The following is a 14,190-nucleotide window of genomic DNA, read 5'->3' on the forward strand; positions in this document are numbered from 1 at the left end:
CCCCCTTTTTATACACTGGGAGCGGTGCCCCCTTTTTATACACTGGGAGCGGTGCCCCCTTTTTATACACTGGGAGCGGTGCCCCCTTTTTATACACTGGGAGCGGTGCCCCCTTTTTATACACTGGGAGCGGTGCCCCCTTTTTATACACTGGGAGCGGTGCCCCCTTTTTATACACTGGGAGCGGTGCCCCCTTTTTATACACTGGGAGCGGTGCCCCCTTTTTATACACTGGGAGCGGTGCCCCCTTTTTATACACTGGGAGCGGTGCCCCCTTTTTATACACTGGGAGCGGTGCCCCCTTTTTATACACAGGGAGCGGTGCCCCCTTTTTATACACTGGGAGCGGTGCCCCCTTTTTATACACTGGGAGCGGTGTCCCCTTTTTATACACTGGGAGCGGCGCCCCCTTTCTGTAACGCTGGGAGCGGTGCCCCCTTTTTATACACTGGGAGCGGTGCCCCCTTTTTATACACTGGGAGCGGTGCCCCCTTTTTATACACTGGGAGCGGTGCCCCCTTTTTATACACTGGGAGCGGTGCCCCCTTTTTATACACTGGGAGCGGTGCCCCCTTTTTATACACTGGGAGCGGTGCCCCCTTTTTATACACTGGGAGCGGTGCCCCCTTTTTATACACTGGGAGCGGTGCCCCCTTTTTATACACTGGGAGCGGTGCCCCCTTTTTATACACTGGGAGCGGTGCCCCCTTTTTATACACTGGGAGCGGTGCCCCCTTTTTATACACTGGGAGCGGTGCCCCCTTTTTATACACTGGGAGCGGTGCCCCCTTTTTATACACTGGGAGCGGTGCCCCCTTTTTATACACTGGGAGCGGTGCCCCCTTTTTATACACTGGGAGCGGTGCCCCCTTTTTATACACTGGGAGCGGTGCCCCCTTTTTATACACTGGGAGCGGTGCCCCCTTTTTATACACTGGGAGCGGTGCCCCCTTTTTATACACTGGGAGCGGTGCCCCCTTTTTATACACTGGGAGCGGTGCCCCCTTTTTATACACTGGGAGCGGTGCCCCCTTTTTATACACTGGGAGCGGTGCCCCCTTTTTATACACTGGGAGCGGTGCCCCCTTTTTATACACTGGGAGCGGTGCCCCCTTTTTATACACTGGGAGCGGTGCCCCCTTTTTATACACTGGGAGCGGTGCCCCCTTTTTATACACTGGGAGCGGTGCCCCCTTTTTATACACTGGGAGCGGTGCCCCCTTTTTATACACTGGGAGCGGTGCCCCCTTTTTATACACTGGGAGCGGTGCCCCCTTTTTATACACTGGGAGCGGTGCCCCCTTTTTATACACTGGGAGCGGTGCCCCCTTTTTATACACTGGGAGCGGTGCCCCCTTTTTATACACTGGGAGCGGTGCCCCCTTTTTATACACTGGGAGCGGTGCCCCCTTTTTATACACTGGGAGCGGTGCCCCCTTTTTATACACTGGGAGCGGTGCCCCCTTTTTATACACTGGGAGCGGTGCCCCCTTTTTATACACTGGGAGCGGTGCCCCCTTTTTATACACTGGGAGCGGTGCCCCCTTTTTATACACAGGGAGCGGTGCCCCCTTTTTATACACTGGGAGCGGTGCCCCCTTTTTATACACTGGGAGCGGTGTCCCCTTTTTATACACTGGGAGCGGCGCCCCCTTTCTGTAACGCTGGGAGCGGTGCCCCCTTTTTATACACTGGGAGCGGTGCCCCCTTTTTATACACTGGGAGCGGTGCCCCCTTTTTATACACTGGGAGCGGTGCCCCCTTTTTATACACTGGGAGCGGTGCCCCCTTTTTATACACTGGGAGCGGTGCCCCCTTTTTATACACTGGGAGCGGTGCCCCCTTTTTATACACTGGGAGCGGTGCCCCCTTTTTATACACTGGGAGCGGTGCCCCCTTTTTATACACTGGGAGCGGTGCCCCCTTTTTATACACTGGGAGCGGTGCCCCCTTTTTATACACTGGGAGCGGCGCCCCCTTTCTGTAACGCTGGGAGCGGCGCCCCCTTTCTGTAACGCTGGGAGCGGCGCCCCCTTTCTGTAACGCTGGGAGCGGCGCCCCCTTTCTGTAACGCTGGGAGCGGCGCCCCCTTTCTGTAACGCTGGGAGCGGCGCCCCCTTTCTGTAACGCTGGGAGCGGCGCCCCCTTTCTGTAACGCTGGGAGCGGCGCCCCCTTTCTGTAACGCTGGGAGCGGCGCCCCCTTTCTGTAACGCTGGGAGCGGCGCCCCCTTTCTGTAACGCTGGGAGCGGCGCCCCCTTTTTATACACTGGGAGCGGTGCCCCCTTTTTATACACTGGGAGCGGTGCCCCCTTTTTATACACTGGGAGCGGTGCCCCCTTTTTATACGCTGGGAGCGGCGCCCCCTTTCTGTAACGCTGGGAGCGGCGCCCCCTTTCTGTAACGCTGGGAGCGGCGCCCCCTTTCTGTAACGCTGGGAGCGGCGCCCCCTTTCTGTAACGCTGGGAGCGGCGCCCCCTTTCTGTAACGCTGGGAGCGGCGCCCCCTTTCTGTAACGCTGGGAGCGGCGCCCCCTTTCTGTAACGCTGGGAGCGGCGCCCCCTTTCTGTAACGCTGGGAGCGGCGCCCCCTTTCTGTAACGCTGGGAGCGGCGCCCCCTTTCTGTAACGCTGGGAGCGGCGCCCCCTTTCTGTAACGCTGGGAGCGGTGCCCCCTTTTTATACACTGGGAGCGGTGCCCCCTTTTTATACACTGGGAGCGGTGCCCCCTTTTTATACACTGGGAGCGGTGCCCCCTTTTTATACACTGGGAGCGGTGCCCCCTTTTTATACACTGGGAGCGGTGCCCCCTTTTTATACACTGGGAGCGGTGCCCCCTTTTTATACACTGGGAGCGGTGCCCCCTTTTTATACACTGGGAGCGGTGCCCCCTTTTTATACACTGGGAGCGGTGCCCCCTTTTTATACACTGGGAGCGGTGCCCCCTTTTTATACACTGGGAGCGGTGCCCCCTTTTTATACACAGGGAGCGGTGCCCCCTTTTTATACACAGGGAGCGGTGCCCCCTTTTTATACACTGGGAGCGGTGCCCCCTTTTTATACACTGGGAGCGGTGCCCCCTTTTTATACACTGGGAGCGGTGCCCCCTTTTTATACACAGGGAGCGGTGCCCCCTTTTTATACACTGGGAGCGGTGCCCCCTTTTTATACACTGGGAGCGGTGCCCCCTTTTTATACACTGGGAGCGGTGCCCCCTTTTTATACACTGGGAGCGGTGCCCCCTTTCTGTAACGCTGGGAGCGGTGCCCCCTTTTTATACACTGGGAGCGGTGCCCCCTTTTTATACACTGGGAGCGGTGCCCCCTTTTTATACACTGGGAGCGGTGCCCCCTTTTTATACACTGGGAGCGGTGCCCCCTTTTTATACACTGGGAGCGGTGCCCCCTTTTTATACACTGGGAGCGGTGCCCCCTTTTTATACACTGGGAGCGGTGCCCCCTTTTTATACACTGGGAGCGGTGCCCCCTTTTTATACACTGGGAGCGGTGCCCCCTTTTTATACACTGGGAGCGGTGCCCCCTTTTTATACACTGGGAGCGGCGCCCCCTTTCTGTAACGCTGGGAGCGGTGCCCCCTTTTTATACACTGGGAGCGGTGCCCCCTTTTTATACACTGGGAGCGGTGCCCCCTTTTTATACACTGGGAGCGGTGCCCCCTTTTTATACACTGGGAGCGGTGCCCCCTTTTTATACACAGGGAGCGGTGCCCCCTTTTTATACACAGGGAGCGGTGCCCCCTTTTTATACACAGGGAGCGGTGCCCCCTTTTTATACACAGGGAGCGGTGCCCCCTTTTTATACACAGGGAGCGGTGCCCCCTTTTTATACACAGGGAGCGGTGCCCCCTTTTTATACACAGGGAGCGGTGCCCCCTTTTTATACACACGGAGCGGTGCCCCCTTTTTATACACAGGGAGCGGTGCCCCCTTTTTATACACAGGGAGCGGTGCCCCCTTTTTATACACTGGGAGCGGTGCCCCCTTTTTATACACTGGGAGCGGTGCCCCCTTTTTATACACTGGGAGCGGTGCCCCCTTTTTATACACTGGGAGCGGTGCCCCCTTTTTATACACTGGGAGCGGTGCCCCCTTTTTATACACTGGGAGCGGTGCCCCCTTTTTATACACTGGGAGCGGTGCCCCCTTTTTATACACTGGGAGCGGTGCCCCCTTTTTATACACTGGGAGCGGTGCCCCCTTTTTATACACAGGGAGCGTTGCCCCCTTTTTATACACTGGGAGCGGTGCCCCCTTTTTATACACCGGGAGCGGTGCCCCCTTTTTATACACCGGGAGCGGTGCCCCCTTTTTATACACCGGGAGCGGTGCCCCCTTTTTATACACAGGGAGCGGTGCCCCCTTTTTATACACAGGGAGCGGTGCCCCCTTTTTATACACTGGGAGCGGTGCCCCCTTTTTATACACTGGGAGCGGTGCCCCCTTTTTATACACAGGGAGCGGTGCCCCCTTTTTATACACAGGGAGCGGTGCCCCCTTTTTATACACAGGGAGCGGTGCCCCCTTTTTATACACAGGGAGCGGTGCCCCCTTTTTATACACAGGGAGCGGTGCCCCCTTTTTATACACTGGGAGCGGTGCCCCCTTTTTATACACTGGGAGCGGTGCCCCCTTTTTATACACTGGGAGCGGTGCCCCCTTTTTATACACAGGGAGCGGTGCCCCCTTTTTATACACAGGGAGCGGTGCCCCCTTTTTATACACAGGGAGCGGTGCCCCCTTTTTATACACAGGGAGCGGTGCCCCCTTTTTATACACTGGGAGCGGTGCCCCCTTTTTATACACTGGGAGCGGTGCCCCCTTTTTATACACTGGGAGCGGTGCCCCCTTTTTATACACTGGTAGCGGTGCCCCCTTTTTATACACTGGGAGCGGTGCCCCCTTTTTATACACTGGGAGCGGTGCCCCCTTTTTATACACTGGGAGCGGTGCCCCCTTTTTATACACTGGGAGCGGTGCCCCCTTTTTATACGCTGGGAGCGGTGCCCCCTTTTTATACGCTGGGAGCGGTGCCCCCTTTTTATACGCTGGGAGCGGTGCCCCCTTTTTATACGCTGGGAGCGGTGCCCCCTTTTTATACGCTGGGAGCGGTGCCCCCTTTTTATACGCTGGGAGCGGTGCCCCCTTTTTATACGCTGGGAGCGGTGCCCCCTTTTTATACGCTGGGAGCGGCGCCCCCTTTTTATACGCTGGGAGCGGTGCCCCCTTTTTATACGCTGGGAGCGGTGCCCCCTTTTTATACGCTGGGAGCGGTGCCCCCTTTTTATACGCTGGGAGCGGCGCCCCCTTTTTATACGCTGGGAGCGGCGCCCCCTTTTTATACGCTGGGAGCGGTGCCCCCTTTTTATACGCTGGGAGCGGTGCCCCCTTTTTATACACTGGGAGCGGTGCCCCCTTTTTATACACTGGGAGCGGTGCCCCCTTTTTATACACTGGGAGCGGTGCCCCCTTTTTATACACTGGGAGCGGTGCCCCCTTTTTATACACTGGGAGCGGCGCCCCCTTTTTATACACTGGGAGCGGCGCCCCCTTTTTATACACTGGGAGCGGCGCCCCCTTTTTATACACTGGGAGCGGTGCCCCCTTTTTATACACTGGGAGCGGCGCCCCCTTTTTATACACCGGGAGCGGCGCCCCCTTTTTATACACCGGGAGCGGCGCCCCCTTTTTATACACCGGGAGCGGTGCCCCCTTTTTATACACCGGGAGCGGTGCCCCCTTTTTATACACCGGGAGCGGTGCCCCCTTTTTATACACCGGGAGCGGTGCCCCCTTTTTATACACCGGGAGCGGCGCCCCCTTTTTATACACCGGGAGCGGCGCCCCCTTTTTATACACCGGGAGCGGTGCCCCCTTTTTATACACTGGGAGCGGTGCCCCCTTTTTATACACTGGGAGCGGTGCCCCCTTTTTATACACTGGGAGCGGTGCCCCCTTTTTATACACTGGGAGCGGTGCCCCCTTTTTATACACTGGGAGCGGTGCCCCCTTTTTATACACTGGGAGCGGCGCCCCCCTTTCTGTAACGCTGGGAGCGGCGCCCCCCTTTCCGTAACGCTGGGAGCGGCGCCCCCCTTTCTGTAACGCCGGGAGCGGCGCCCCCTTTCCGTAACGCCGGGAGCGGCGCCCCCCTTTCCGTAACGCCGGGAGCGGCGCCCCCCTTTCCGTAACGCCGGGAGCGGCGCCCCCCTTTCCGTAACGCCGGGAGCGTCGTGTGGTCCCTTGGCTGCAGTGAGGTGCAGGAAGGATGAATGCGTTGGAGACGGAGAATATAATTTATGATTTGACCAGGGCCGTTTTGATGCTGGGGGAGGAGCAGCAACTTGATTGGAGAGATTCAAACAGGGGATGGTGAGAAGGATAGGCACAGATTCGGGAGGTGAGAACATGCTCAAGGACGGCGAAGAGGGAAGAGAGTTTGGTGTTAGGATGTTAGTTAACAAGGACAAGAGGTATGAAGGGTGGGTTCTTGTGAGGAGGGAGAGATGATAGTTTTTGAAATAAGGGTGACAATGAATGAGGAGATGGATGATGTCGGCCAAAATGGTGGGGTAGGGGGGGATGTCGCAGGAAGGGAAGTTGAGTGGCCGGCAATTTGGAGGATTAGAATTCAAAAGTGAGGGAGTTATACTTCAGTTGTACAGAGCCTTGGTCAGACCACATCTGTATTACTGCGTTCAGTTCTGGGCACTGCACCTCAGGAAGGATATATTGGCCTTGGAGGGGGTGCAGCGCAGATTCACCAGAATGATACCGGGGCTAAAAGGGTTAAATTATGAGCATAGACTTGTTTTTTTACTCCCTTGAGTTTAGAAGGTTGAGGGATGATCTAATTGAGGAGTTCAAAATGATTAAGGGATTCGATAGGGTAGATAGAGAGAAACAATTTCCTCTGGTGGGGGAATCCAGAACAAGAGGCCATAATCTTAAAATTGGACCTAGGCCATTCAGGAGCGAAATCAGGAAGCACTTCTTTACACAAAAGGTAGTGAAGATCTGGAACTCGCTCCCCCAAGAGCAGGCCGGCCTCGAGCAGCAGGTATGGGCCCGGCCAGTGAAGTGTTAGAGCACCGAGCTTGAATGTTCCCGCCCACTGACTGTCCCGTTTCCTTAGAGCTGAAGTGTCTGAGCCTTGACCGTTTATTCCCCTCGCACACAGGCTTTATTTGCAGAATTTAATATTAAAAGGTAAAGACTTTCGACCGTTTTTAACGCAATTGCTGATTATTTGGCAGAAAAAGAAGTGGCGACTCCGTGAAGACTGAGTAATTAAAGAAAAAATCAGTTAATTGGAAGAACATGATTATACAAAATACTTAATTGTACAAAATAAAGGGAAAATTTTATTCTCAACTGTTATAAATTTCAGTAGTAAAAACCGTAAGTAATAGAAGTGCAGCCCGACACCAGGTTGCAAATATAATAACAATACCAAGAGATTTGAGTGACAACTGAATCACATTTATCTGCAATTACACAGTGTCATCAGCAGAGGCTGCTAAAGCCCACAGTTCACTGCTGAACCCAGGAGTCATCCTGCAGTTACAAAGCCATGATGTGGAGATGCCGGTGATGGACTGGGGTGGACAAATGTAAGGAGTCTTACAACACCAGGTTATAGTCCAACAGCTTTATTTGAAATCACAAGCTTTCGGAGGCTTCCTCCTTCGTCAGGTGAGTTCGCTCTAAAGCTGTTGGACTATAACCTGGTGTTGTAAGACTCCTTGCATTTGCAGTTACAAAGAAAGAATGCACTTGCATTTATATGCTACCTTTCACTACCTCACGATGTTCCAAAGTACTTTTCAGCCAATGAATTACTGTTAAAAGTGTAACCGTTGTTGTAATGTAGGGAAGCGTTGAAGCCCATTTGCAAACAGCAAGGTCCCACAAACAGCATCGAGATAAATGGCCAGATAATCTGTTTCAGTGATGTTGGTTGAGGGATAAATATTGGCCAGGACCCCTGGGGAGAACTCCCCTGCTCGCCTTCGAAATAGTGCCACACGAGAGAGCAGGCGGGGCCTCGGTTTGACGTCTCATCTGAAAGACAGCACCTCCGACAGTGCAGTGCTCCCTCAGTACTGACTCTGGAACATCAGCCTGGATTATGTGCTCAAGTTTCTGGAGTGGGACTTGAACCCACGACCTTCTGACTCAGAGGTGGTGGAGATGCCACTGAGCCACGGCAGACACACAAGTTCCGCCGATTGCCACAAACGGGAAAGTGGGTGTACCGGTCGATGAAAGTTTTGGAGGGGGAGGGCGAACAGCCAGCTGTCGTGGTGCACATAGGCACCAACGATATAGGTAAAAAAGGGGATGAGGTCCTAAAAGCAGAATATAGGGAGTTAGGAGGTAAATTAAAAAATAGGACCTCAAAGGTAGTAATCTCAGGATTGCTGCCAGTGCCACGTGCTAGTCAGAGTAGAAATAGGAGGATATTTCAAATGAATACGTGGCTAGAGGAATGGTGCAAGGGGGAGGGATTCAAATTCCTGGGACACTGGAAACGGTTCTGGGGGAGGTGGGACCAGTACAAACCGGACGGTCTGCACCTGGGCAGGGCCGGGACCGCTGTCCTAGGAGGAGTGTTTGCTAGTGCTGTTGGGGAGGGTTTAAACTAAAGTGGCAGGGGGTTGGGAACCTGAGCAGGGAGAGAGAGGAAAGCGTAACAGGAAGGGACAGAAGGTATGGAGTAATAGGTAAAGTGTTAAAAAAGGAAAAAGCAGGAACTAAGCGTCACAAAACAGATTTGAAAGTTCTTTATCTGAATGCACGTAGCATTCGTAACAAAATGGACGAGTTAACGGCACAAATAACTACGTATGGGTATGATCTTGTGGCCATTACAGAAACATGGCTGCAGGGTGACAACGACTGGGAATTAAATATGCCAGGGTATTTAACAATCAGGAAGGACAGGCAGGAAGGAAGGGGAGGTGGGGTGGCTATGTTAATAAAGGAAGGAATCACTGTAATACAGATAGATGATATTGGGACAAAGCATCAAGATAATGAAACAGTTTGGGTGGAGATAAGGAATAATAAGGGGAAAAAAACATTAGTGGGCGTAGTATATAGACCTCCTAATAGTTGCAACTCTGCTGGAAGAAGTATTAATCAGGAAGTAGTCGGGGCATGTAGTAAGGGAACAGCCATAATTATGGGGGATTTTAATTATCATATTAACTGGACAAATCAAATTGGGCAGAGCAGCCTTGAGGACGAGTTCATTGAGTGCATCAGGGATGGATTTCTTGAGCAGTATGTAACTGATCCTACAAGGGGGCAGGCAACCTTGGACCTGGTCCTGTGTAATGAGTCAGGATTAATTAATAATGTCCTAGTTAAGGATCCCCTTGGAACGAGCGACCACAACATGGTTGAATTCCATATCCAATTAGAGGGTGAGAAGGTTGATTCTCAAACAAGCGTACTGAGCTTGAATAAAGGAGACTATGATGGTATGAGAGCGGAATTGATTAAAGTGGACTGGGAAAATAGATTAAAGGGTAAGACGGTACATGAGTAGTGGTGTTCATTTAGGGAGTTATTTTACAACTTTCAAAATAAATATATTCCACTGAGGAAAAAAGGGTGTAAAAGAAATGACAGCCATCCGTGGCTAAGTAAAGAAATCAAGGATAGTATCCGACTAAAAACAAGGACATATAAGGTAGCCAAACTTAGTGGGAGGATAGAAGATTGGGAATTCTTCAAAAGACAGCAAAAAGTAACAAAAGGATTGATTAAGAAAGGGAAGTTAGATTATGAAAAGAAATTAGCAAAAAATATAAAAACAGATAGCAAGAGTTTCTATAGTTATATAAAAAGAAAAAGGGTGGCTAAGGCAAACGTAGGTCCCTTAGAGGATGAGACCGGGAAATTAATGGTGGGAAACATGGAGATGGCAAAAATGCTGAACAAATATTTTGTTTCAGTCTTTACAGTAGAGGACACTAAGAATATCCCAACACTGGACAAACAGGGGACTCTACGGGGGGAGGAGCTAAATACGATTAAAATCACTCAGGAGATGGTACTCAGTAAAATAATGGGACTCAAAGCGGATAAATCCCCTGGACCTGATGGCTTCCATCCTAGGGTCTTGAGGGAAGTGGCAGTAGGGATTGTGGATGCTTTGGTGATAGTTTTCCAAAATTCCCTGGACTCAGGAGAGGTCCCGGCAGATTGGAAAACTGCTAATGTAACACCGTTATTTAAAAAGGGTAGTAGGCAGAAGGCTGGAAATTATAGGCCAGTTAGCTTAACATCTGTGGTGGGTAAAATTTTGGAGTCTATTATTAAGGAGACAGTAACGGAACATTTAGATAAGCATAATTTAATAGGACAAAGTCAGCATGGCTTTATGAAGGGGAAGTCATGTCTGACAAATTTGCTTGAGTTCTTTGAGGATATAACGTACAGGGTGGATAAAGGGGAACCAGTGGACATAGTGTATTTAGACTTCCAGAAGGCATTCGACAAGGTGCCACATAAAAGATTATTGCTCAAGATAAAAAATCACGGGATTGGGGGTAATATTCTGGCATGGGTGGAGGATTGGTTATCGAACAGGAAGCAGAGAGTTGGGATAAATGGTTCATTTTCGGACTGGCAACCAGTAACCAGTGGTGTTCCACAGGGGTCGGTGCTGGGTCCCCAACTCTTTACAATCTATATTAACGATTTGGAGGAGGGGACCGAGTGCAACATATCAAAATTTGCAGATGATACAAAGATGGGAGGGAAAGTAGAGAGTGAGGAGGACATAAAAAACCTGCAAGGGGATATAGACAGGCTGGGTGAGTGGGCGGAGATTTGGCAGATGCAATATAATATTGGAAAATGTGAGGTTATGCACTTTGGCAGGAAAAATCAGAGAGCAAGTTATTTTCTTAATGGCAAGAGACTGGAAAGTACTGCAGTACAAAGGGATCTGGGGGTCCTAGTGCAAGAAAATCAAAAAGTTGGTATGCAGGTGCAGCAGGTGATCAAGAAAGCCAACGGAATGTTGGCTTTTATTGCTAGGGGGATAGAATATAAAAACAGGGAGGTATTGCTGCAGTTATATAGGGTATTGGTGAGACCGCACCTGGAATACTGCATACAGTTTTGGTCTCCATACTTAAGAAAAGACATACTTGCTCTCGAGGCAGTACAAAGAAGGTTCACTCGGTTAATCCCGGGGATGAGGGGGTGGACATATGAGGAGAGGTTGAGTAGATTGGGACTCTACTCATTGGAGTTCAGAAGAATGAGAGGCGATCTTATTGAAACATATAAGATTGTGAAGGGGCTTGATCGGGTGGATGCAGTAAGGATGTTCCCAAAGATGGGTGAAACTAGAACTAGGGGGCATAATCTTAGAATAAGGGGCTGCTCTTTCAAAACTGAGATGAGGAGAAACTTCTTCACTCAGAGGGTGGTAGGTCTGTGGAATTTGCTGCCCGAGGAAGCTGTGGAAGCTACATCATTAGATAAATTTAAAACAGAAATAGACAGTTTTCTAGAAGTAAAGGGAATTAGGGGTTATGGGGAGCGGGCAGGAAATTGGACATGAAGCTGAGTTTGGATCGGTCAATGCCCTGTGGGTGGCGCAGAGGGCCCAGGGGCTGTGTGGCCGGGTCCTGCTCCTACTTCTTGTGTTCTTTAGATTTGTGGTTGGGATCAGATCAGCCATGATCTTATTGAATGGCGGAGCAGGCTCGAGGGGCCGATTGGCCTACTCCTGCTCCAATTTCTTATGTTCTTATGTTCTCCTGCAGCTGCCTTGAAACTTTCACTTTTTTTCACCACCCTAGATCACTTGCATTATCCATAATAAGCATGTTTGAAAAGCATTTGTTTTTGCTTAGATATTCCATGCTGAGAGGCTATGACCTGAATAATCTTTTATGTGGTTCTGCAGGTCACTTTCGTGGGATTTTCCAGTGCAACTGAAGATGCAGATTCTGCTGTAAAGCAGGTAATGTCACATTATAACGTGAAGAAACAAGAACTTACATGCTTTGTAACCAGCTCCTCTACGTCTCTGGTGCAGTAGGTCCATTTAACAAGCTGGACTTTCTTTGCTGTTTTTGTTTTCTGATCAAATAACTTTTAGTCTATTTATCTGTATAGGAAATGTGCACCGTTGTAATTTCATTGAAAAGCTAGGAACATAACAACAATCTACATTTAATTATTGTGCTGTAAACAGCTTGGGACACAGGTGTGTGTTTGGCTCGCAGAAATTAGAATAAATTAGAAAAATAGTGGGTGTGAAATTTCAATCTTCAGGGTATAATTCACGATGAAAAAAAACAGTGCAGGTAAGAGCAGCAATTACAATTATAGCCAGTTATACTTCAAATAAAAAGATGTTTATCAACATTGGAGTTTTGTTGGGGCATACTGACACCAGTGGTGTGTGCTTTATTGCCTCCTTGTTTGCGTTTCTGTCAATACTGAACTAATTATTGTTCAATTAACGTTGTTATTCTGCTGTAACCATTTATACCTCCTAGACCCATCTTTTGTTTCTTTACTTGTCCCATTACCACCCTCCTTTGCCTTGCACCATCATCCCATTAGTCATTTAATCACTCCTGCCCTCCACCCTATCACAGATCTTCCCATTTGTTCTTTTCCTGCCCCCTTTTCCCAGCTCTGTATTTGCTTAAAAGCCGTTCATCTCCAACATCTTCCAGTTCTGATGAAAGGTCACCAACCTGAAACATTAACTCTGTTTCTCTCTCTACGATGGTGCCTGACCTGCTGAGTGTTTCCAGCAATTTTTTGTTTTTATTTCAGATTTCCAGCATCCACAGTATTTTGCATTTGTTTTATTATTATTATTCATTGTTCAGGTAAGCAGCAATCCCTGGCTGTTTGCTGGTTAAGCCTTTGGCTGCAAACTGACAAAAGAGATTGTTGTAAATAAAAATGACAGCACAGCATCCTTTAAAGGAACAGGCTTGCACATAGAGAGCCTCATGAACAAAAAGCAAGAAGCTGCAGATCAGAATCAAAAACAGAAAACGCTGATGACGCTCTGCAGGTCAGTAGGCATCTTTGAGAGGAGAAATGAGTTAACCACCTGAAACGTTAACTTATCTCTTCTCTCCACTTGCTGTGAGCAGTGCAACTGGCCCCGAGACATTTTCAATCTCTCAAGTCAGTGCGTCTCTGGGCAAACACCACAGACTGGGGTTATCTCTGAATCGTAGGAACATTAGGAACAGAAGCAGGCCATTCAGCCCCTCGAGCCTGCCCCGCCATTCAATTAGACCATGGCTGATCTGCACCTCAACCCCATTTACCCACCTTTGCTGCGCAGCCTTTTGGGGGAGAGAGTTCCAGATTTCCGCTACCCTTTGTGGGAAAAAGTGCTCTGTCAAGGCACAACGTTACTAGCCCGTTGGCCCTGAACCACTGGATAATACTCTCAGCGTACCATCTATCCAGAGTGAACAATACGGTGGCGCCCTCAGCCAGTTGGCAGTTTAGTTTATTTTCCCTGAATGGGAGATCCATATTGAGGCAGTCACAACATTTTCTGGGCCGGGGTTAGACGATGATCAAGCCGCCGGCATAACTGGAAAATCGTCAACTTCCTGTCTGTTCCGGGGGCATGAATGAGTCAAGCAAGATGGCCTTTCCTTCTCCTGGAAGCAAGTGCGTCAGCTTGCGTTTTCTCTGATCTTATCGAAAATCGCAGTAGGAGGATCGAAGGTGATTCTGATGCTGTCACACTGGCCTCACTAACAGTGGATCAGTGCCTGCCGATCTTACTACCTCACAGGAAAGACATCTTCAACTGTTAGGTTGGACCCAGCGAGCTTCTGATTGACGGCCAAGTAGAGGGACTTACTAGTTTAAGTCCTATCACTAGCAGTAGTGTGCGTGTGTATGGAAGATGCTGTATTAAGAAAGATTACCTTCCTTGTAGAGTCACCTTCAGTCTTTATTCACCACAACAACAACTTGCATTTATATGGCGCCTTTAACGTAGTAAAATGTCCCAAGGCGATTCACAAGAGCGTAATCAAATAAAATTTGACATCATGCCACAGAAGGAAATATTAGGACAGGTGACCAAGAGCTTGGTCAAAGAGTTAGGTTTTAAGGAGCGTCTTAAAGGAGAAGAGAGAGGTGGAGAGGTTTAGGG

The 14,190-nt window shown here is 50.1% G+C and overlaps 1 protein-coding gene across 4 annotated transcripts in view; it reads left to right on the plus strand.

Moving 5' to 3' along the window:
- akap11 (A kinase (PRKA) anchor protein 11) overlaps positions 1 to 14,190 on the plus strand; it is a 102,244-nt gene that overhangs the window by 34,180 nt on the left and 53,874 nt on the right. For all 4 annotated transcript variants that reach the window (XM_067992512.1, XM_067992510.1, XM_067992514.1 and 1 more), the window contains one exon: positions 11,950 to 12,006. In XM_067992512.1, coding sequence (XP_067848613.1) covers positions 11,950 to 12,006 — 57 coding nt within the window. The remainder of the gene's footprint in view (positions 1 to 11,949; positions 12,007 to 14,190) is intronic.

This window comes from Heptranchias perlo, chromosome 11 (genome assembly GCF_035084215.1).
Source record: "Heptranchias perlo isolate sHepPer1 chromosome 11, sHepPer1.hap1, whole genome shotgun sequence".
In the NCBI taxonomy this organism is placed as follows: Eukaryota; Metazoa; Chordata; class Chondrichthyes; order Hexanchiformes; family Hexanchidae; genus Heptranchias; species Heptranchias perlo.